At 47.8% G+C, this 25,380-nt stretch overlaps 1 protein-coding gene across 5 annotated transcripts in view; it reads left to right on the top strand.

Annotated features, from left to right (window-relative positions):
* The window catches only part of UNC50 (unc-50 inner nuclear membrane RNA binding protein), a 529,462-nt gene that overhangs the window by 142,085 nt on the left and 361,997 nt on the right, over window positions 1–25,380 (top strand). For all 5 annotated transcript variants that reach the window (XM_069636655.1, XM_069636654.1, XM_069636652.1 and 2 more), the window contains one exon: window positions 10,640–10,919. In XM_069636655.1, coding sequence (XP_069492756.1) covers window positions 10,640–10,919 — 280 coding nt within the window. The remainder of the gene's footprint in view (window positions 1–10,639; window positions 10,920–25,380) is intronic.

Below are 25,380 nucleotides of genomic sequence, written 5' to 3'. Positions count from 1 at the left end.
CCTTTTCTCTCTGGCGTATCAATCTTTCCTAACCAGCATGGTTCTTGTATGGAATTTGTAACATGTTGAACAAATGTGTTCTGATATTTGAATATCCATGTATGCATAACAATTATGTGATTAATCATAACCATTAAGATTACTCTCACCAAACATGATGCAACTCTCACCTGCTAAGCAATCTGGGAATCACTAACCTAGCTGTTGGATATATGCTTACACACACGGTACTATGCCACTGTGTGAATCACAGCCTTGAGAAAGATCCATGAGGGTCGAAAAGCATGTTGGCTGAAAAACTTGCAGTACAAGTAGCACTGACAAATTGGATTGATTCTATTATTTCATAAATATCTACAAATTGATTTAATCAGCAAACCAGCGCTCAGGTGAACAGGGCCCAAACGCTCTCTTTTGCAAGCATACCACGTAGAGAAAGAAGGGCACTTTCTCATGGGAAACCCATCACCAGTAGCAGGGTTCTTACACTAAACTAAAGGTCAAGCGCAGTGATATGCTATTTATAGTGCCCCTCTCCTACCTCACAGTTTACGGATGTATTTGTGGATCAACCAGGGAGAGAAACATTTATTTTTCTCTATCAGAACACCTCAGGGAGAAATTGAAAAGTTGAAATCCTACAGGATGGTAGAGCGAGCACAAAAGGGACGGGAGAGTCCACACACAATGGACGGGGGAGCGACCAAGAAAGGGACTGGAGAGCGAGAGAGCACAGAAGGGACTGGAGGAGGAGTATTGAGGGGGGTGGAGGGAGAGGTGTAGAGAGATGCACATGCGTGCAAGGGGGCTTGAGGGCACATGCGCAAGGGACGGGAGTGAATATGCACAACGGGGACAGGAGTGGGCGAGAGGGCACACGTGCATGGGTGAGGGGGCACGAGAGCGAGCACACATGCAACAGGGACATGAGCTGCGCACGCGCAACAGGGACGTGAGCGGCGCACACGCAACAGGGATGGGAGTGATGCGCAAGGGAGGGGCGGGCGTGAGCATGAAAGCAGAGTGAGTGAGGGTACGTGAAAAGGACGAGAAAGCAAGCGTGTGAAATGGACGAGAGGAAGAATAAAATGAACACAAGCAAGGGCCAGCTGGGAGGGAGAGCACACATGTGCGAAAAAGCGAGCCAGGAGGGAGAGCATGTGCGTAAGGGCCGGGAGGGAGAGTCTACGCGCAAGAGCCAGGACAGTACTTGTGCGCAAGGGCCGGGTGGGATAGAGCATGCACAAGGGCTGGGAAGAGAGAAGTGTTGCCTGAAAGTGGAAAACACCTTAATTTTAGAGAGTGGTACCCTTCCCCTGGATTCTTCACAAGCATCACACATGTCTCTAGGACTAACAGTTCTTTTTGCCTTCCTTGGCCCACAACAATCTTGGTAGATGAGCACAATTCAGTCTTTAAGTTGTCCTGCATTGAAAGTTCCTTCTTTCAACACAAATGCTGTTTCTGCTTGACACTCCTTGTAGGTTTGCAATTTGACTGGTATACTCTCCTGCCAGGACTCTTTATGCACTTCCAACTGCTTGGTGTAGTCTCCTGCCAGGACTTCTCTTGCACTTTTGAATTCCTGCTGTACTCTCCTGCCAGGACTTCTCTTTGCACTCTCAAATGCCTTACAGGTCCTCTTTATTAAAGTAGCTGTGACAAATCCTGCGGGAATCCTCACTGAATCCCTGCCTAAAAGTCTCCTCCCATGTGGCCAGGGGAAGGCTAGGGGAAGGCAGACGCTACCTGATCCTAACCCTGGGAGTGGTGTTAGCTGGGTGAATCACCTCATAGGAGAAGGCACTCAAGGAAATGCGAGGACTCAGTGAGGAGAGACTGGGTATTTATCCTCCTTTCAGGGTTCCCTAATGCCTGAATATCTGATGGCATGTTGTCATAAGAAACCGTCCTACCCCAGACCTCCTCGAGGTACAAAATACGAGATTCCTTTTTGTAAACCAGGAAAACAAGGTATATAGGGAACAGGGAGATAATGCAACTACTTTTGGCAGTTATGATTTTATAAGAGGTCTGGGTAAAGCGGTCTAGCTGGTGCAACAGCTCACACCTGAGCGGGACCTTTAAATATTTAAAGGCCCTTCAGGTGTATGCTGATTGGAAATTGCAGTGTAAGCAGAAGCAGGAGGAAGTAGAAACTGGGACCCACAGGTTGCCAGAAATGGGACGCCATACAGAGCAAGCAGCGAAGGCCGGAACCCCAGGCAGATGCAGAGGATGCGCATCGGAAAGTGGTGTGGAGGCCGACTGTGTCCTGAATCAGGCTTCAGTAATGAGCTTTCACTGACGCATATTCGGCGCAACGGGTGCTCCTTTGACAGCGTAAACGGAGGATGGCGACGCAGAGCTGCCAAGCATCAGTGAGGGCCGACGTGTGAAGAAGCGGAAGCGGCGTGTCTGCTGCAGCCGCCAAGACATACCAGTGAGTTGGCTGTTAGATGTAACCCTGGGGCGCTCCAAAGTAGATTGCTGGGCACAAATACTTTCTTTGAATACCGAGTATTTAAACTGAAGCGAGCAGAAAAAAATGATAACCTACATTGCCAAAGCCAAGCGGGAGCAATAACTGAGAAAAACAAATGTAACCTTTCAGGAGGGAGAGGTCAAATGAGAGAATACTATAACCTACATTACCAATGCTAAAAGGACACAATAAAAGAGAAAAAAGGATATCACTTGCCTAAAGAGAGATATCAGACCAAGATGAAGACTATAGCCGAAATGGCCAACAGTCAATAGCTTGGATAAAAGGAAATCAGAAGTTGCAGGAGAGAGGCCCTCCTTGTTGAAAGGATAAAGGGGGAGAGGAAGTACCTGCTTTGTCTAAGACAAACAGATCCCCATGAGAAACATTGTCCTTTTGTGCATAATGCGTGTGAAAGAAGTTGAGGATTTAAGTGTGGAAAGATTGGAACAAGGTATTCCAGGAAAGGGACAATTGGAGGTTAGTCCTGGCAGACGAGTGGACCAAGAAAAAGGTGATTTACTTACTGCAAAGTGGTAGAAGGTTGTGGTGTAAGGAAGTGACAATTCCGCTACTGTGTTTTGATCAACTGTTATGTAAACCATCCTGACAAAACGGTGCTCGAAAGGAAGAAATGTGAAATAGAAAGTAATTTGCCTTCAGGGTGGAGAAAGTAATTTGCCTTCAGGGTGGAGAATATTTACTTTGACTTTTGATGTGACAAATGAAGAGAAAATCCTTTCTTTTGTTGACAAAGCGAAGATTGTTGAAGGTATGATAACTTTCTTCAAAGTCTTTGTTGGAACTGAACTTGTAAACGTCGCCAAGAAAAGCACATTTTGGAATGGTGCATTCTACTTGGCAAGTAAATGGAACTTTTTCTGGAATTGAACTTTGGTTTGAGACAACCTCTATTGATCTTGGGAAGGGTATCCAACCAGGGTCGCAAGGATCTTTGTTTACAATTGTATTTCTGAATTTGTGTTATTGTGTGAAGCTCATATTACCAGATATTCCTTGTATGTATTGTTGTTTGTATATTAGTGTGAGGGACAGATATGTTTGGACATTAGGTCAGCTTCCTTTAGCCTTGGTTGGTTAGGTAGGGAAATCCTTATTGGGCTAGGGACAGACTTGCGTTCATCTTACCTTTTTATTATTTAATAAAATGACTTTTTGTTAGAAAACTCTACTTTTCTGGCTCACATTTATGATTCCTCACATAGCATATACCCTTCTTTTTGCCTTGGTTTATCTACTTGATAAACATACCTCACTTTTACTTTGCTTTCCGCAATCTCAGTGTTCAAAAATCTTTTGCTGTTTTTATTCATAAAAAATCTACTTGCCGCTTTCAGTTTTTTAACTTCCCAAAGTTCTAATTCTCTTCAACGTGGTCGTCGAAAATGCCCCAGGGTCCCCACTCTGCACTGCCAGACTCACTGGTTTATTGTAGCGTTTCCAGGCTTCCTTGCGCTTACTCCGAGTACCTTCGGCATCCGTTTTCCACTCTGCTTGGCTCTGACGTCTCTCCAGGCTCTCTCGCGCTGATTCTCTTGACTGCCAGTCGCCCAGGGACCCTCTCTGTTCCTGGAGTCTCCATGGCCCGCATCGCTCGCACCGTTTTTCTTTCCTTCTTCTCTGCAAGCGAGCCCTTTCACTTCGCCAAACCAGCTCAAGCCACTAGCTTCTGCACGCTGACTCGTGCCTCTAGCTTCTGTGCACTGGCTGGTGCCTCCAGCCTCCGTCCGCCTTCCCTTGAGAGATCACACCTTCTCTCAGCGCGATGACCATTTTTTTAAACCACTTTATTTAAGTATGATTGCACAGACAAAATTTTAAAAAAGCTGTATTCTTTGAATGCTAGACCGAAGTAAAACAAACCTTCACGCCTTGAGTCAGTGCCAACCCTCCCTCCCTGCATCATATACCACCCTCCTCCCTCCCCTTGTCTGGTCAGGCCAATCTCCATAGTCAATCATGGCTCTGCAAAAATTGCGCCAACTGGCGTTGCTTGTATACCTGTTCCGGAAAGTTTAGACCAGACACCAGTATGGGGGACCAAATCTCCATAAAACTATGTAGCACCTCTTCCTTAGCCACTGTAACTTTTTCCACTACCAATATGTCCCAAATCTTTGACCCACCACTGGGGATATGCAGGCCTTCAGGGGCTTTCCAAGCCCGGGCAATGGTGATCCATGCCGCCACGAGGAGGCGAGTAAGCAGCCTGGCTGTCGCTGCTGATCTTGGATATGTCTCCGGGACTTGCGCCCCCAACAGCAGTACCTCAGGTTCCAGGGGAAGCCGAACCTGGGTCATGGCCTCAATTGTTGTAGTCCCTTTTCCCCAAAAAGCCTGGACCCGTGGGCATTCCCAACACATGTGGAAGTATGTCCACCGTACCTCACAATTCGCTAGCACCCGGGGTCCAGGGAGTTTTTAATGTTATGTCGCCTCACCGGAGGGCGGGGGGTAGTACCACTGGTATGTCAGCTTAAAGGGGCCCTCCTTGTTTGTTACACATTTGGAGGAGTAGTTTCATGACCAGATGTCCACCCATGTCTGATCCTCGATGGGGTGGCCCAGTTCCTCTTCCCATTGGTCCACATATCGATGCCGGCGAGTCCACATGTCCCCCTGCAGGAGTTGGTATACCCTTGATATGTTTCCCCCTTGTGCGCCCTCTAATAGAGAAAGCTTGATGCCCCCCCCACCTCTCGCGTTGCTGCTTGATGCACCAGAGGATGGACTATCCAATGCCTGATTTGGTCGTAGCTGTATCTATCTGTTTCCATCATCGTAAACCTTTCCTTGCAGCCAACATAAGTAAATGGTGAACCATTCTCAAAGAGTTGGGAGAGGCCATCCAGCCATCTGCTAAACTCGCCAGGCCGAAGACCTGGGCCGAAGTCCAGGTTGTGGAAAATCTGGATATGTGAGCCTTGCACCCTCAGGATTTCCCCCTTTTTCATTCCCCAGTCCCATGCCTTGACCATAGTTCTCATGGATGAGAGAAGCCTGGGCCAGTATTTCTGCGCTGAAGTAGAGCTGTGCGGCTAGGGGCGAGGGGCAATGGTAGTCTGGACTGTTCTGTCTACCCATTATGGGGGTCAGCCATCACGTGCCAAGCAGGAATGTGCGCCAACTGTGCAGCAGCATAGCAATTGTGCAGACGAGGTACCCCCATCCCTTCCAACTTGGCATTACCCATCATTGCGGTTTTGGGAATTCTTGATTTCTTCCCGTGCCAAATGAATTGGAGGACTTTTGCGTTGCAGACGAAGCAAGGGTGTGCATGGGATCTCCACTGGGAGCGCTGCACACTGATAGAGGAACCTCAGAAGCAAATTAATTTTACAAGCCATGTTGCAGCACATTAAGGAGATCTCTAGGTTTTTCCACTGCTCCAAGGCTGCCTCCGGGTCCTTGAAGAGCTGTGGAAATTTAGCAGAATATGGAATATAGCTCCTTTTTGGTTTTGGAATATCGACCCCCAGATATCCTATACCTTTTTCTTCCATTCTATCAGACAATATAGGCGGAGGGCCCCGATGTCCCCCGATGTCAAGCCCACCCCCATGGGCCCAGATTTAGAAAGCTGTGGTGCGCATAAATGAGTCTAGTTCTGTGAGAGGGGGTTGCAGGGATGACTGGACATTCGTCATCGGCATAAAGGAAAAACGTATATTGTTTCCTCCCCGCCATTACTCCTTCGATGACGGGGTTATTGTGGACTCGTTGGGCAAAGGCTCCATTATGATTAGCAGACAGAGGGGGCACACCTGTTTGGTGCAACATGCCAATGGAATGGGACCTGTCTTGAGTCCGGTTTACCCTTGGGGATGTTCTGGGTGAGCGATAATTGGCCAAGACCAGGGTTTGGAAAAGCAGCCCGAAATGGAATGCCTCAAGAATCCCTTTCATGAAAGCCTTGTCAACTTTATTGAAGGCCTTAGTGGCGTCTAACGCCAAGTGCAACATTTTTCTTCGCTACAATGCTGCCACCTCCACCAAGTTCAAGGCCAGGCGTATATTATCCCCATTATTTCTAGCAAGGATGAACCCGGTCTGAGCCGCATCTATCATTCTAGGTAAAACCCTCGCCAGCTGGTTGGCCAAGACCTTTGAAGACATATTAGCATCAATGTTTAGCAATGAGATAGGACTGTAAGAGGCGCAATCCCTGGGGTCTTTTTATGGTTTTAGCAAGAGAATGGTGGAAGTAGTCCCCCCCCAGTCTGACGAAAAGAATAAAAAAGCTTAAAGGGGTCAGACGCTGCACCCAGAAAATCTTAGAGAAATGAGGCGTGAAGCCATCTGGGCCAGGGCTCTAGCTTTTAGGGACTTAATTACTGCATCTACCTCCTCTTCTTATAGGCAAATCTAGATTCTCCCGATCTGCCGCAGAAAGGCGCAGTAGGGCTGCCCCTTCTATGTATTGCCTCCGTTCCTCAAGAGACCGGGGAGAGGTAGACATTGTGTCTTTAACATGAGACTCATCATACTGCATTACTCCCTCAGGATCCGAAGTCCCACTATCGCATTCCGCTGCTTTGTTTTTGCCAGCTTCCTAATCAAAAATGTTAGCTTTGTGGCCCTTCCTATAATATCCCTGCTTTTGTTTTAATGAAAGCCTGGGCAGTGTCCACTGCAAGATGTGCCTCCAGTTTATTCTGAGCCACTTGCAGTGCCTGGTGTGCCTTTGGGGACCATCCCTTTTTATGCCTATTCTCTGCCTCTGCATTCTCCCTCCCTAGCTGGGTTCTCGTTTCCAAGTGGCGTTTGTGGTAGGCACCTCCATGGGCTAGGAGTCCCTCCCCCACCCCCTGATGACCGCCTTCATGGCTTTCCATACAGTTGCCATTGAGGTGGGCCCACTTCATTCTCCCGAAAATAGTTCCTGGTAACCTGTGCTACCCATCTCTGAGGGCCATATCGCTGAGGGTATACAGTCTTTTTATTGAAAAATGTTTCATTGAAAACTTTTCATCGAAATAATCTTTAATTGAAAACATATTTGGGAATGTTTGGGGTGTTTTGAAGGACAGAAAACGGGTTTGGTGGGACGCCCCCACCCCCCTGAATAGAAAAATTGAAAACAAATTTGGTATACACATTTTCGGCGAAGTGTCATTAATCTACATTAGGTGAAAAGGTTTAAGGTCTTCAATTAAACATTTTCCTTGAAACATCTTTTCGATTTAAAATGTTTTCAATGAAAAGACATGCAACCAATGCTGAGGATCAGGTCATATAATCTCCACAAGCCGTTAGGGCTGGGGGAGGGTTCATGAATCTGGGCCAAGAACAGGACTGGAGCGCGATCTGACAGGGTTCTCGTCCCTATAGCTATGTCTTCCACAAAAGACATCAGCAGGGGCTCGGGAGGAGCAAGTTTATGCGGGAAGAGATGCAGTGAACATGAGAAAAGAACAAATAGTCCCATGCCACAGCCTCCAAACATTGATCACCCCCAGGGCCCTGAAGAAGTGTAGCAGACCCAAAGCGATCGTATAGTCTCTCAGGGCTGGCATGTGGGTCCTATCCAGAAGTGGGTCCGATACCCCATTACAGTACCCCAACCCCCAATTATCACTTGACCCTCAACAAAGAGAACCAGCTCCGATTCCAGCTCCCGCAAGAATGCCTCCTGCCCCTCGTTCGGGGCGTAGGTGGCAATCGCGGTGTACAGTTGCCCAAACAAGATAACCTTTGACCCCAGGTAACTGCCCTACAACCCTTGCTGCTGCATCTCTAGTTCCATGAATGGGACTCCTCTTGCGCGAAGGATCGCCATGCCTCCTTTTTTGGAGCTGCCAGAAGCCATGAACTGCTTTAGGAAGTGCTTACTTCGCAATCTGGTGGGGGCCAGGTGAGTCTCCTGTAATAATGCTATAGAACTGTTCAGTTGACCAGGAACTGCAGAATGGCTTTCTACTTAGATGGTGAATTCAGGCCCTTTACGTTGAATGTAATAAAGCACAGTTCAGGGGGCGGGGGGTCGGAGAGTATCTGCTGCGAACCCACGCGATGCCCATTTTTAAAGGTCCCGCGCACAGATGTTTCCACCCAATGACTAGTGCGTTCACCACATTTTGTTGCTCAGATTCCTTCATCGTCCTCTTATGAGTGAGGGTTCATGAGAATTGAAGTTCACTGATCTTAACTGAGGATTTAGGTGGTTGTGGGAATACAAGTCAATTGATGGTTTCTGATGCATGATTCTTGAAAGGTCTTTCTTAATGAATTTACATGGAAGATCGGTTCTACCTGAAAGAAAATTATAACTGAAAGGGAGGTTTTTGGAGCCTATACGCTTTAGGTCAGGAATGGAAGTTTGGTACTGGAATCAAGGTTTCCTTATGTTTCCTATATGGGGAAACCGATGCATGGCAACAGGCCATCAGGGTCTTGGGAAACAGTGAGTTTCCCTCATGGTGAAATGGGGGGATACTGTGTCTTATCCAATGAAGCCATGACATCCCCCCCAGCGGCCATCTCCTCCTGTGTGCTCCTCCCTCATATAATCGCCACCAGGGTCAGAATTAAGTAGCGGCTGCCATCCTCTGGTCACATGGGAGGTCGTCACCGGTGGAAAAAGAGTTTTGAGTCCATCAAATTCATCATATAGTCCTGATGTCTTGCGTTTGTCCCCACAACTGCATCCACCCAGTCCCACCATATGCCAGTAATTAATGCTGCATTTGTTATTATGCTACTGAGTTCCTATCTGCTTTTTTGCCTGTGAAACAGAGTATTGTGGGATTATCTTTTAGTGAAAGACATTATTTAGGTCTGTGGACAAAGACGATGGTGCTATTACAAGATGTCTGCCACTATTTGGCAATAGTCCTCTTTCTGTGGCCATGAAATCGGAGCTTCTTGTTTTCAGAGATTTTAATCTTCATGCCATCCTTCAGCACAGACTGCACCACTTTGAAGTAGACTTGCTGGCGTTTCTCTGGCACAGAGCAGTACGGTGCCATCTGTCTCGATCATCCAGGCAGGGAGGGAGGTCCGCGTTAACTCCACTGGCTGCTACGGGCCGGCATGCGCATGCTCCTCATCTCTCCCATACAGAGCACACTCTCGTCGCTGTACCCTACAGTTTGCACTTGTCTCTCTCACCACTGGAACTCCTCCGTCAACCTCTCATGTTATTTTGGTGAATGTTTGTGCCCCTGAATCGTAAACAGAGGGACCTGTTCCGAGCTCCACTGGCAGAGCTCAGGGAAACGGGCCAATCTACCTGCTTATTAGTTTTTAAAAATGTTTACATCAGGAACAAGAAAACCAACTACAGGAATGATGGGATGAAGGAAAGAAAAATAGAAAGAAACAATGAGAAAGTGAGAGGCTAGAGTGTGAAAGACCAAAGGGAAAGAAGGACATGGTAAGATGGAATTGGAAGGAAAGAGGAGGATATATGGAAAGAAAAAAGAAAAACAACAATGAAAGAAGGAATGAAATAAAAAATAGAAAAAGTAATGAATAATAGAATGAAGGAAAGACTGGTGGAAACAGGGCCCAGATTTTACTGCATAATGCATGTACTGCTTATCATTGCACTTCAGAGTTGGACATAGCCAAGTCCATTCTTGACTAGTATCTACAACAAATGATACTGTCATAAACGTTCTGTAGTGATCATTTGGGTCTATTATTAATACTTGTAAGATAGTGGGAAAGGTTGTGGCTCCCAGGAGGCTCTTTTTTTGCTTTAATTTAACTTTAAAAGTTTGTTAGTACCCCTGGTTATTAATTCAATGTTTTCAAGTTTAATAACTTGACCGTTTGCTACTAATAAAGTTTCTGTACACAACTTCATTAGTTAAAAATATATTCAAATTTCTCAAGTATTTAATGATTTTGTATGTAATAAGTGTTACCCAAGCACTTGCGCATAATGGGTTACAACACCAGGCAGTGATAAATGAGGAAAACATCAATATAAGGAATGTTGTAAGAGTTATGTTTAAGAAGGGTCTTTCTTTTTTACAAAGAGGAACATTATTGGCGACAATCTTTAATTGGAAATGGGAATCCCACCCTTAATCATATTGAAATATCTGACAAAATGCAGAGTAAGAAAAGGCACTGCTCATGGTGTTTAGTTGCACTAAATTAATGGTCCTTTTTTCTTTCAAAAAGATGCTGCCAACCACATCTGTCAACTCCCCATCTCAGAGTAACGGGGCCCTGAATTCACGAGATGCAGCCCGGCACACAGCAGGGGCCAAACGCTACAAATACTTGCGCCGGCTCTTTCGTTTCCGACAGATGGACTTTGAATTTGCCATTTGGCAAATGCTGTATCTGTTTACTTCACCACAGCGTGTTTACAGAAATTTTCATTACCGGAAGCAAACAAAGGACCAGTGGGCACGGGATGATCCAGCTTTTCTTGTGCTGCTAAGCATCTGGTTATGTGGTAAGTTCCTGAAATAAAACAATATATTGTTCCATTAAATGCACACACCAGATGTTTCAATCTAACTTGACTGACCTTTTCTCCTGGTCTTCTGCAGCTGAAAAACGTACTTATTCTTTTGGAAAATGTCATGTTATTATATTTTTATTCTGCATATACTACCACCGTAGTGGTCTTAAAGCACAAGTATTGTCATTGTAGAGGTGAATTGTGTCTGCACCCAGGGTGGCAGCCCCACCGTGGTCTGTGGGGTGAAACTGAAACAAGGCAAAGTGAACAGGAAAGTGGAAGAGTGAGGAAGTCAGATTTACGTCGCTGAATGTAGGGAAATGAAAGGTTGAGTTATAGTGATCACAGAAAAGAATGTATAGTTTTTAATGTTTTGACTGAAGAAAATGTAATCCAAAGACTAGACAAGGGCATCCCATATTTGCTATTAGAACTTTCATGGCTGCGGTTACTAGCGTAACAATGATATTATGTTAAGTCATTATGTCAATGCGTGATGGCATTGAGATGTGCCTAGGAGTTACGGGGGCTTCTAACCAGGTAGCTGTATTGAATTCCTCATGCTGATAGCTGGTAGGGTTTAGGTAAAGCTAATTTTGCAGACAGAGGCGTCCGTGAGCAATTGGCTTTGTGCAAAATGAGTGCTGGGATGCACAAAAGGGTAGTTTGGCAGATTATCCCCCCCACCCAAAGTCATCCATTGCCATTCAGTGGAGATGAGAGAAGGAGTGTTGACCTTGTATGTTGGTAAATAAGTAGTATGAGAAAATTAAATTGGAGGTAAGACTGTAAAATAATAGACTAACTAGGTGAAAGGAGACATTCACATTAAGAACACCATGCTACAATGATAATTTCCTGTTCTAAAGCCTGTATGCACACTCTTGGAGGCCTCGTTAACTACCTAGATGAGTTCAAGCAATGCAAAAGTGAATGGGAGAGTAAACACTTTTCTACTTTTTCCCTTTGCCCGAGCATTCAGTTTCTTAAAATAGAAGTACTGGGAACTATGGGTATTCTTAAATGAAGGTGGTTTTGTTCTGTGCCTCCACTATGAGAAAATCTCTGGACTTGGCTGCCTGGAATTTCTTTAGGCCTGCTAGGAGCTTTATGATAATGTTAATGGTGGTGTGGGAGGTTGGATTCCTCTTGTGCTCAGGCTGGGCTCTTCTGGGAGATTTGTCTACCCTTCTCAACCTGGGCTAGTAACCTTGTCCTATTAGTAGAGGGCAGCAGGGAAATCGTAGGTTCAGGCAAGTTGTAGAGTCTGCTTACCAGCTTAAATGTGCAGCCTACCGTGGGCTTTGTGCCCCTTTCCCTGAGCGGAGTGCCGCTAGTGTGCATTATTTGATATTTTATGGGGTTCTACATGTCGCCTTCCAGCTGCTTCACAGCCCTTGTTAGCTTTGTAGAAAGTGGCTTGACATTGCTATTACGACATAACATAACCTGATATAATCTAGCATAACTCAACACAACATATTCTAATGTATTACTATAACAGAACCGTAATTATTGAGAGCTGGCTAATCATTTAGATAAAATGAGCAAAACTCCCTTATTAATGAAAACTGGCCTTCAGTATCATAATTGAAATTTTGAGGCAAGGAGTAAATAAAACACAAGGTTTGAAAGAAGTGTGTGTCTCCTTCCCTGTAAGTGGATGTCCCAGTTGTAGCAATGTGGTGGGGGAAACTTTGGAAAATGTTGGCCTGGGAAAACATTACGGCTCTTGCAGGGGGCAAATACACATCATATGTAGCGACCTGGCTTTTTTTCATTGATTATACGCGGCATACCTATTATGGGGCGTATAAACCACTGCAGTATAGATATTTCGAGGGGATTGGGTTGTAACGCTTACCTAATAAACTCTGCGGGAGCACTTCTCTGGAAAATCAGGTTGTACTATTCTTAGTGTGCGTTGTAAATCTATGTAGTCAGGTTATCTAAGAAAAAACATTCAGCAATCCTCAATATGCTTGTCAAATGCACAATTCAGTAATTACTTCTCTAACTCTCTAGGGTCTTTACCTTTTATTATTGGTTGGTGAGCTCTCCATCCTGCTTCTATGCAGGGGCGCTTGTTCTGAAGAATGGAGATGAGGTGTAATTTTCTAAAGGGAGTAAGGACCACTAGTGTGCGTGATATGAGAGAGAGAGCTGTTGGGGGAAGGTAAGGAGATAGAAACTATCCCTGACAAGAATAGCACAATTGGAGCCGTTCCGTTAACAATAGAACGTGCAAGACAAGGAACTCCTAACCTTCCTAAACCAAAAATGAGGAACGCCTATATGTGCGTGTGAACAAGTGATCAGAAAATGTCAACTGCTGAGAAAATGTATAGTGATTCCCCTCTTGACATTAACAACCAAGGTGAACTACACCTTTACACTCTCAACAATGTGCTTGCCTTTTTTACATAAACACTAGCCTCGTGCGGAATGTGTGGTATGCTAACTAGAGGGAGAAAACTTCCAACAGCTAACTAATATGGCCCTAGTTGGTTCCGCTGACTGGAAAAATTGTAGCACCCAATATATGATAACTCAAGCCTTTGTCACAGGGCTGCAGTTCCCTACAGTGTGTGTAGAAGGCTGACTGACAGGGGAACAACTTCTTACAGCTGACACGAAAACAAGGTAATTCAACTGACTGGAAAATGCACACTGCCAATCTAGTGATCGCTAAAACAAGTGCGCACAATAAACATTAACAGCCAATAGTTACGATAAATGTAGGTTGACAAGACAACGAACTTCAAACAGCTGACGGAGATTCAACAAAAATATTCCGCTGACAGGAATGAGCACGGCAACAGTGCTGCGGCAGACGTGAAGGCAACTGCCGATAATGCTGACTGAAAAAACGAACACTATGGAATACTGTGGTAATGACTGGGAAGTTACAAGGCTAACTTCAGAGGGAACAATGGAAACTACGGTGAAGGATATTTCAAGAATGGGATGAGGAAAACTGTGACTGGAACTGGCACCGCGGTAAGCGTACACTGCGAAGCAGACGACGCAAAGCGCGGAGTATGAGCGGGGAGGGTCTTATATGTGCAGCAAGTGTGAAGCACTAGACCATCACTATCACTTCCCATAGGACCACTAGGCCGCGATCTTAGGTAATGAGGAAGTGTCTTCTGCCCTATAGCCTAGACATGGTTTTTTCCTTGTTACAGACCAAGCATGATAAGCCGTGGTCCACGAATTCTTAGAGGCTAATCTAGGGGCATGACCCATGCTCATGACATGGGTCCTCCAACATATTCCATATCTATGACAGGTAATGTCCACAGCTGTGCTGCTTCGGGAAATCTTCGGCGTCTACGTCCTGCGTCGATGACGTCGATGTGCCGTCCCCGAGGACCTCCTCCGATGGCCGACGTCACCCGATGTGATAAGTAGGACGCACACCGCCCATAGCCTCAGTTCTGTTTTTTCCGCGAACGTGTTCGCTTCGTGAATCTCGGTACGCCTCGACTCTTTGGAGTTTGCCGTTTTCAATTCTCGGTTCGTTGAACCTGTTTGTTTTTTTGTGAAGACCTGTTCGTGGCGATGTCTACTTCGTCTTCAACCCCACATCCGGGCTTCAAGAAATGCGGCGACTGTGGGTCCAGGATGTCGGTCACGGACTCGCACGACGACTGCCTCTGGTGCCTCGGGGAGGCCCACGATACCGACGACTGTGTCGACTTCCAGTCGCTCACGGCAAAGGCCTTGCGGGAACGCAAGAAGAAGCTGTCGGTAGGTCGGGTGTCTGAGCCCCGGAAGTCGAGGTCTGCGGGGCTTTCGACGGATGAATCGAGGGGCGACTCTCTGCGTCATCGTCGGAAGTCCAGTGGGTCTCCTTCCAGGAGTCGGTCTCGCCACTGCTCCGCCTCTTCGAGGCATTCCCGGAAGCGCCAGCATCGGTCGCCTTCCCCGTCCTTTTCCGAGGACTCCGCCCGTCGGCGGGTCGCTTACCCCTCCATGCAAGCGACACCGGAGGAATGGGCTTCCTTCGGGAAGCAGATGCTAGCGATTCTTGAATTGTAGGACACCGGTCTGTCCGCGCCTCCGAGTGGGGTCGGTCGGCACCGGTCGAGAGACACCGCTCGTACGCCTTCGGGCTTGGGTGGTCGGCACGGCTCGCGGGAGAGGTCCCGCTCAGACAAGGGTAGCTGTTCTCGCCATGCCCATTCCAGGTCCCGGTCCTCGACGCGCTCGAGACCGCGTGATCCTGTGCCGTCTTCGAAGAAGACGTCGACGCCTGTGGCCCCAAGGTCGTCGACGATTTCTCTCGAGGCTCTGCCTCCGAGGGGGTCGTCGATGCCGTTGGCGCCTAGGTCGTCGAGAGACACGCTCGGAGCTCCGGCTTCGAGGCCTGTGTCGACGCAGTCGATGGTGGCGGCGCTTCAGCTGACGTCGATTCGCTCGACATCGACGCCTTTTCTGTCGACGCCAGCTCTGACTCGTTCGGCGCCCTCATCGCCTTTTGAGGCGTTGGTGTCGGAGGGGCCCCGTGGCACGGGGTTAGCCCCTAGAAAGGCTCTGGCTAAGGTCAGACACTGCTTTGGTCCCCAGAGGTCTTCCTCTCCCTGCCTGGAGTACATTTCAGCAGGGGATAAAGGCTCTGATGACAGCTTGGTTCCGGTTACGGTTCCAGATGAGCTTATCTCGGGCCATAGCCAGTTTGATGACCTGAGGCAGTCACTGCATGATGCCAGTGGACTGGACACCTCTCCGGAGGTGGAGTTTTGTAGGCCGGAGCCTGGCACTCATGCCGATTCTTCATATCGGCGCCTTATGTCTCGGGTCACCGAGTACTTGGGTTGGTCAGCTCCCCCAGGGGAGTTCGTTCAGGATGATCTCACGGACATTCTTGATCTTGGTCCCCCCACTGACCCGGTTTTGCCATTTCATATGGCTCTGCAGAGAAGGGTGGCGGCGGCTAGGACTGCTCCGGAGAGTCTCCCGGCAGTGGGCAAGTCTTTGTCGCGAAAATACCGTCCAGCCAGTAGCAACCCCTGCTACTTGTCGAGGCACCCCACTCCGGAGAGTTTGGTGGTGCCGGCGGCTACGGCCCCGGCAAAGCAGGCGTCGTATCCTACCATCCCTCCGGATAGGGACGACAAACGTTTTGACGGCTGGGCGAAGAAAGTGTTTTCTTCAGGGGGTATGGCGCTTCAGGCGGCCAACTCCACATGTGCCTTGTCTCGTTTCACACACACTATGTGGAACTGTGTTGCTTTAGCGGCTGAACGTATTCCCGAATGGGACGAACGGGATGGTTTCCTTGCTATGGTTCAGGATGGCAAGGATGCCATGTGTAAGGCCGTTCAGTCGGGTTTGGACATGGCAGATTGTGTCAGCCGGTCCATGGCGGCGAGCACCTTAATACGCAGGTTTGCGTGGTTGAGGAAGTCTTGGTCCGGCTCCTCAACATGCCCTTTGATGGTGTCCATCTTTTTGGCAGCAAGGCTGACGAGAGCCTTGAGAGGTTGCAGACCTCCAAAGCTGCAGCGAAGTCGTGGGCGCTGCAGTTCGCCAACCTCTGCCTTTTCATCCTAGGGGACAGCAATGGAGGGGAGGTTCCTTTCGCTATTACTCGTGCTTCAGTAAAGCGAGAGGAGCTAGCAGTCAAAGAGGCCACCGTAAGAGTGCCAGAGGTGGAAACAAGGGTACTCGAGGTGCCAAGGCCGCTCGGGCAGTTGCCTCTGTCCTCAGGCAACGCCGCAGCCGCTACCACTCAGTCATGACGCCAGGTTCCATGGTTCGCCGGTTGGGTTCTGGAGATCATAGCCCACGGCTACTGTCTTCGTTTTTGGCAGAGGCCTCACGACAATCCACTGGGGAACCTCTCTTTGAAGAGTCCGGATCCGCTCCTTGCGCAGGAAATTCAAGCCCTGCTGGAGAAAGGCGCCATAGAACTGGTGCCTGTAGCGGAGAGTAACAAGGGATGGTATTCCCCTTATTTTTTGATTTCGAAGAAAGACAGGGGATTGAGACCCATCATGGACTTGCGCTGTTTGAACAAACTCCTCAGGAAGGACAAGTTCAAGATGGTTACTCTCTCAAGTCCTCCAGGCTCTTCAACTTCAGGACTGGTTGGTGTCTCTCGACCTCAAGGATGCTTACTTCATGTGTCGATCCATCCCAAGCACAAGAAGTACCTGAGGTTCGCGGTTGGCGACTCGCACTTTCAGTTCCGGGTCCTGCCGTTCGGATGGACCTCCGCCCCGAGGGTTTTCACCAAGCTCATGGTGGTGGTGGCAGCGCATCTCAGGAAAGGGGGGATTCACGTCTACCCCTACCTGGACGATTGGTTGCTCAGGGGGAGCAAGTCCTGGATCATCTGTCCGTCACCAGCCACTCCCTTCACAAGCTGGGCTTCTCTCTCAATTTAAAGAAGTCCCATTTGACACCAACGCAGCGACTCCAGTACATCAGAGCAGTGCTCGACACATCCCTGGGGCAGTGTTTTCCTCCCCAGGTGAGGGCTCTTCACATTCAGCAGATGGTGCACAAGTTTCAACTTGCCCAGAATCTCCCAGCGTCCGAGTTCTTGACACTGCTCGGCCTCATGGCATCCTGCATTCTTCTGGTGCCAGAGGCTTGTCTGCGGATGAGATCTTTGCAGTGGGCACTCAAGCTCCAGTGGTCTCAGTCCTCCGGCAGGCTGTCAGACCCTGTTCAGGTGCCGCCCTCGGTCGCCCAGGACCTTCTGTGGTGGGCCGTCGAAGGCAATCTGATGAACGGGGCCCCATTTTGGCTGCCCTGGCCGGAGGTGACGATCGTGACAGACGCATCCCTCACAGGATGGGGAGCTCATGCCAACGAGTTGACCGTCAGCGGTCGTTGGTCTCCGTCGAAGTCCAGACACCATATCAATCTGTTGGAGCTGAGGGCCGTCAGGCTTGCCCTGAAGGCTTTTCTGCCGACTGTGCGAGGAAAGAGTGTCCTGATTCTAACGGACAACACGGTGGCCATGCACTACCTCAACAAAAAGGGGGGGTCACTTCCTCTGTGCAGGGAGGCGATGCAGCTCGAGTTCTGGGCCATCCAGCAGGAAGTTTCGATCTCGGCTGTGTATTTAGCCGGAGACAACAACGAGACGGCAGATGCTCTGAGCAGGCAGAGCACGGTCTCTCACGAGTGGGAGCTGGCTCAGGAGATTCTCCTGGAGATCTTTGCCTTTGGGGGACCCCTCGAGTAGATCTCTTCGCCTCCAGTGTCAACCGGAAGTGCGAAAGGTTTTGCTCGTAGGAATTTCCTCCAAAAGGAGCCCTAGGAGACGCGTTCGTGGTGGAGTGGTCATTCCCACTGCTGTATGCGTTTCCTCCAGTCCCCGTCATCCCGCAAGTACTGCGGAGGTTACGGGGGTTCGGTTCCCGGATGATCCTCATTGCTCCGGCGTGGGCCCGGAGGACGTGGTACCTGGACCTTCTCGACTTGTCCATCTGCCCTCCATGTCATCTTCCCTACCGAGACGATCTGCTCTCACGGGAGGGGTGTCAGGTTCTCCATCCAGAGGTCAGATCCCTCAACCTTCATGCTTGGCTTCTGAAAGGTTGAGGTATACGGATTGGGACCTCCCTGAAGACGTGATGAAGGTGTTGCTCTCGGCCAGGCGGCCAGCAACAAAGTCTCTGTACCGTTGCCGTTGGAGAAAGTTTTGCGACTGGTGCAGAGTTAAGAATGTGGATCCTTTTGAATATGACATTCCCATGGTTCTGTCTTTTTTGCTTTCTTTGGCCCAAAGGGGCTTGCAAGTGGGGACCATTAAAGGTTACCTGGCGGCGCTGTCCATATTTAAGCGCTCGTCTGAAGAGAGTTCCTATTTTAAGATTCCTTTAATTTCTCAGTTTTTGAAAGGGCTCACTAATGTGTTCCCTCCGTCACCTTTTCTGGTGCACGGTTGGGATTTGAACCTTGTTCTTAAGTTTCTTATGGGTGCTCCGTTTGAGCCTTTACATTCTTGCCCTTTGAGACTGCTAACTCTTAAAACTGTGTTTTTGGTTGCGGTTACTTCCGCTCGGAGAGCGAGTGAGTTACAGGCACTTTCAGTTAAGCCACCCTTCACTGTGTTTCATAAGGACAGGGTTGTCCTTAGATTTCGTCCTTCTTTTCTTCTGAAGGTGGTTTCGGAATTTTATTTGAGCTAGAAGGTTGTTCTTCCGGCGTTCTATCCACCTCCACATCCTGGTAAGGAAGAGGAGAGGCTCCATAGGCTTGATCCTAGGAGAGCGTTGAGCTTTTATATTTTGCGCATGTCCCGGGTCAGAGTGGACGGTCAACTTTTCATTGGTTACGCTGGAAAGCGTTTGGGACAAGCTGTGATGAAACTACTTTGTCTCGTTGGATTATTTTAGCTATCTCCGAGTGTTACCGCTTGGCGGGTAAGGACCCTCCGGCTGGCTTGCGGTCCCATTCTACCAGGGGAGTGACTGTGTCTACTGCCCTGCAGAGGGGTGTTCCTATTCGTCAAATCTGTGATGCAGCCACCTGGGCTTCAGTACATACCTTTGTACGTCACTACTCCCTCGATTCCATCAGACGGCAGGATCTGGCCTTTGGCAAGGCAGTCCTATATTCCGCAATTTGATTGGGCATGCTAAATGTGTGTTCTAAATTCTTTTCCCAACTCCTTGCTTGGTACTGCTTTGGGAGTCTGTCATAGATATGGAATACGTCGGAGGACCCAATCCCCTCGAAGAACAAGTTACTTTCTTACCTAGTAACGTTCTTTCGATGGGATGGCCCGACGAAGTATTCCATATCGCTCCCTCCCCCGCTGCAGAATTTCTTTTGCGATTGCAGCTTGCGTTCCGCAAGGCCTTGTGTGTCTGACTGGCAAAATACTGGTGGCACACGTTCTGGGAAAAAACTATAACTGAGGCTATGGGCGTCGTGCGTCCTACTTATCTCATCGGGTGACGTCGGCCGTCGGACGAGGTCCTCGGGGACGGCGCATCGACGTCATCGACGCAGGACGCAGACACCGAAGATTTTCCGAAGCAGCACAGCTGTGCACATTACCTGTCATAGATATGGAATACGTCGTCGGACCATCCCATCGAAAGAACGTTACCAGGTAAGAAAGTAACTTGTTCTTTGCTTTGTTGTAATGAGGCGGGCGGGCTCAGGGGCTATGTTAAGTTTCTGTTATCTGGAATGTACAGTCTTAAAATCATTTGTACTGTGTTGACATGTTCTAATATTCTATGCTAATCCATGTTACATGCTATGTCCTGCCTACTTTGCCACTGTGCTGTCTCCGGTCTGTCTCACATAATAAAGTCCAGCAGGTGTGTGTAGGTCTCTCGGAAATTGTCTTCTCCCACGCGCATTTCTCAATGCAGAAGGACGGTGCACGTTAAAAAGTAGAACTTTATGACATCCTATCAGGTCTAGATTTATTTGAGAATACAATACATAGTTTAGGAGCCCGACATTGTGTAATGAACACATAAAGGTGAAAAATGATTAAAACTCAATGAAAAATAGCCTCTGTGTCATAATTGATATTTGAAAGGAAGAGTTGAAATGAAATGCAAGGATGGAAACAAATCTAAGTCGAAACAGATGTGTACATGTGCGTACGTGTCTACGTACATGCACCACCATCAAGGCAGAAAGAAGGTGTACTTTAAGAGTATCATGTAAACATTTCCGGCCAAGATGCTTTGGAGCACAAAACATCAATCTTAACACAGCAATGTTGCATGACATGTCACAGTACATGACACAAACACATGTAACCGTAGCCCCTGCTCCAGACTAGCCTCTTCCAGGTTGCATTCGGGATGGCGAAAACTATCAGAAAAGCGATATATGTACTTAAGGAAGCTGTGGATCACCCTTCATCCTATCTTCAAGAATATGTGCACATCAGATTTTCCATATAATTCATATTGTGTGTTTGTTTTGACAATTTACTTGGGCTGGTTCCTTCGTTCCTAGTCTCAAGTTGGAAACCAAGCCCTATGCAAAATATAAAAGACTGTGTATGTCAAAAATAGATACTTAATGACATGATCATACTAGAAATGTTTTAGTGCATGAACATACTTTTTAATTATTGTGCATCAACCAAAATCGGGCATTTCGCATAATACAAATAAATATTTATCGTACTTCCATAAAATTCACATAATCCAAATAATTACTAATCGAGAATCCGTTAAGAATAAAATCAAAAATGGAGTGGTTAGATTGGACAAATACGAATGAAAAAGCAACATCAAACAAGCTGCTAACCCATCTACCACCCATCTTTAACAAACTTAAAGAGCCTATGGAATACTGTAAAAAATATCCCAGTAAGCTGTCAATGAAAACTCTACTGAAAGCTCGTCTTAATTTGTTTCCTACAAAAGAAATTCTAGCTATCCGAGCTGCTACTAATGAGAAATCATGTCGTCTCTGTAAAAATTCTGAAATTACAGAATCCATAAGACATCTCCTGATGGTTTGCCCTGCGATCGCACAGGAAAGGGACGTTTTTTTTGGTCCCTTGTTTACAAACTCTTATATCAACGATGAAGATATGTGGTGGAACCGCCTAATTACAGGAGCCCAAACTAGATGGCTAATCCCGACGACAAAACTACTGAACATCATTATGGAAAAGATTAGCCATCTCTGACATTTCTGACATCTAACGAGAAAAGCCAATTAATCTTGATAAATTTTGGATGGTGTAAACACTAACACTAACAATCTTCTAAAACTTCTATTAGTATGTAACTTTCAACACTTTAACATTTCCTATGTCAGGGATACGAGAACTCCTTTTGTAAAAATCTAATATAGATTATATACAAAAAAAAAAAAATAAAAAAATAAAAAAAATAATTACATTCATCAGTATTCCATAAAATTCCTATTCACACAATGTTTCATAAACAAATATAAACACAATTTCAACAATATAGTTTTAAAATCTCATTTACATCTAAAATATATTTGCTATATTAAGAAAAATGTAATAACCCTATTTCTTTGAGAATCCGCAACACATCTATTGTTAAGGAAAATCTCATTACGGTGCTCAGTCGATCCCAAGAATCCACAAAAATTGTTTTACCAGACCTGTCAAAAAAACGACCAAGATACTTTAAACAAAGTTCATTCAATCCCTGACCCTCAACCACAATATGCTTGAGGGTCTGTCTAATATGCTGTTTAACAAACATCTGGCCTTTATCATTCTGGATATCTGAGTTCTTCCATACATTGTGAAGAATCCCATGGATCCCTCTCTGAAACCCTGCCTAAAGTCTTCTCCCAGGTGACCAGGGGAAGGCAGATGCCTCCTCATCCCAACCCTGGGGGTGGTTTACTGCGGGACGATCACCCGGGAGGATACGGGGCCCATGGTGGTGAGATTCCGTAGGATGAGCTGCAGTATTTTTCCTCTTAACAGGAAGATTCTTCCCAATGTGCCAAAGCGGTCATGGCTTATTGTCATTTGTAATGGCTCTAAACCAGATACTAGATCTAGGGTTGTGAACCCTAAGGTTATAAAATCAGAGCAATTTATACTGAAAGACGATCCTTTTCGATATCCCAAACTAAACACTTTCCTCAGTCCCATTGGTACAATGTAAGGGAATCTGGAAATGTTGTCTTCACTAAACCATCTTTCGAATCCATTGTGTCTTCCCACTTATTCCTCATCTTTTATATACTTCGATATCCTGCTTGCAGCTTGGAAACTTTTTTTTTCCAGCAGAAGGCGCTGTGCGTTGTCGACGTTGACCTTGTGTCCTTCGAGGGCCTCCGTCCTCCTCGATTGTGACGTTGTACGCTGGTATAAAAGGCACACACTGCGCCCGTTGCCTCAGTTCTGCGCACAGCTTGAAATGGTTCTTCACCTGTACGTGTTAAAAAAGTTCATAGTTAGGAAAGGTTTCGACTCATACCCCGAAAACGGGCTCCAAGAGATGTGCTGAGTGTTCTGCGAAAATGTCCATAATGTGAGAGACGGGTCTCAACGACCGGTGGGGGGTGTCTGTACTTCCGCTCCCTATATGGTGGAGGAGAGGTACAGGAGACCCCAGCCAAGATTCTCTATTCGGTAGCAATGGTCGAGCAATCAAGGCCTAGCTTCTCAGGAGGTGATGCAGGCTGGTTCTTAAGTACAGTGTATCCCCCAAGCCCCCACAAAGGAATATCCACACTCTGTATTGGTTAGAACACAGTCTTTATATAATCAAAAGTTAAGGTTATGTACATTTATCATGATAACTCACTTTGTACTCTGGCAAAATCTACAATGACAAATATTTACAATCCTAAAGTGGTGCCACCCTAGATCTCATTGAAGTGCATGAACAATACTGTACAATATCACACAGACCAATAGAGTGAAACCAGCAATAGAGAGAGGAGAGAAAATAAGATGGTTGAGCAATAGGCAGAATACTGACCCCTACCACTAGGCACAGTTCTGTGTGGAGATCCCCCCCACCTGGGCAACCTGTAAGGAAGATATAGCACAAGTCCAGTCCATGTATTGCTCTGCAAGTCTTATTCTCTCCTAGAATGTTTTTACCCCCCCAATGTACCTGGTGGAGTCGAGTTCCTCGAAGAGGCGTCGACAAACGTCGAGGGACTCGCTGTTCGGCGACGGGGAATCGACGGCCCTTCTTGAATGCCTTCCCTTTCAAGCGGGAGGCACGGGGTGTCGGACGTCCGTCGACAAACGAGGTAGAACGATGTCAAAGAGGCGGCAGCTTCGTCCGAGCGGTGCTCGTCGGCGTCGGCGTCCTGCAAGGCAGAGGTGTGCGGGGCACCTCGATGACAATAGTTCTGGACCGCAAAGATTGTAGAGACGGAAGCCCAGCAAGGGCGTCGAGTCGTCCGAGTCTTTGAGGTCGTCGGGTGGCGGGAAACCCACCGGCAGGTTTCTCCTCGGCGCGTTGGTCGGCCTCGACTCTCTCCGGTAGGATAAGCGGTCGACGATGCGGTCGAGAGAGTCCTTCGATTGAATGTTCTTAGGCAAAGGAGCGGACGGCTCCGGTCGTCGGCGGCACGGCGTCAAGTGGTTCCCACGGCTGGGCAACACAACTTCGACGGGCCTCCAGCGGTTTCACAAACCTGCGAACCCTGGTCGACGGCAATGGACTTCGACGGCGTCGATGTTCGGGTGCTTCACTTCGATCTCCTCAGCGGTCCCGTCTCGGGTCGACAGCCTTTCGAGGGTCTGTCTTCCAGCGCGCTTCGGCGAAGATGGAGCGGTGCTCGATGGTCCCTCGGAGCACGGGAAGAGGGCGCCTTACCAGGTCCTCTCTCGGGTCAGCCCTCGACGATCTCGTCAGCCTTCGGATCGGTCGAAGCAAATGCCACAGCAAGTCTTCTTCTTCCAGCTGGACGTCGAGGATCAGCAGTTCCAGTTACTCTTAGAGTGGAGACTCAACTCCAGAACGCTTCTGAACGCTTTTGAACGTTCCTGAACAACTACCAGGGGTGAGAGGTCCCCAGATATACTATTCTGCCTCTCATCCACACTGCTGGCACACACTCAGCAGCCAATCATACAGAAGGGCATTCATGCAGTCAGTCAGCCAATCAGGCACACAGTGCATTCAGGCCACACTCCTCCCTTTCAGACACTCACAACAAGGAATGTGGATTGGGACAAGTACCCAGCCATTCAACACTACACACTGCATTCAGGCCAGTTTCGGGCAGGGCTGTCTCAGTCTTTGTCTCTCATGCCAGAAACCAGACAACCACAACAAGGAGTGTATATTGGTCACACACTCCATTCACCCAGGTCCCACCCACAGGAGGTACCCACAACATACAGTCACTGGGAAGGCTCCAGTCAGTCTAGCTGGGCCTTCACAACAACACCATATATGGAACTTCCACCCAACAGCCAGTCAGTGGGAAGGGACAGAGGCAGGGCTTCCCAGGACTTTGGGAAAACAAGATAACAGGCAATAGAAAGCAAGAGGCCACAGGGGCCATCTTGTTTTCTATCAGGAACCAACTGATCCCAATGGCAGGGCCTGGGTATCCCAAAATGGAGGACACCCAGAGCACCTGTCAAATTCAGCATGGAGCTGCCACCAGCCCATACCCTGCTCTGTGGGCCACCCACAGGTGCCCAAAAACATACACTAGGGGCACAGGGTTGTACCCCTACCCATGGGTGCCATAAGGGTATCCCATGGGTCTGTTCACCAAACCAAAAGAGAGAGCTGCACTGCCAGGAGTCCCACAGGGACTCCTGGGCAGAAAAACATGACAGAACACACGGTAAAAACAGAAAAAGGACAAGGATTCAGAGGCCCTGTCCCCCAGATGCATTTCCAGCATCACACATAACCGATCCGCATTGGGTATGTCTCTGGTGCCTGGGGTCGGGCCCCATCATCCAAGCTTGTGGCTTGTGCCAGTCTATGACTGGAAAAGCGATAAAGGAGAGCAAGGGAAAACTTGCTTTTGGCAA

Source organism: Ambystoma mexicanum, chromosome 7p (assembly GCF_040938575.1).
Source record: "Ambystoma mexicanum isolate Mex_15411 chromosome 7p, UKY_AmexF1_1, whole genome shotgun sequence".
NCBI lineage: Eukaryota > Metazoa > Chordata > Amphibia > Caudata > Ambystomatidae > Ambystoma > Ambystoma mexicanum.
This window is presented reverse-complemented; position numbering and strand designations above follow the sequence as displayed.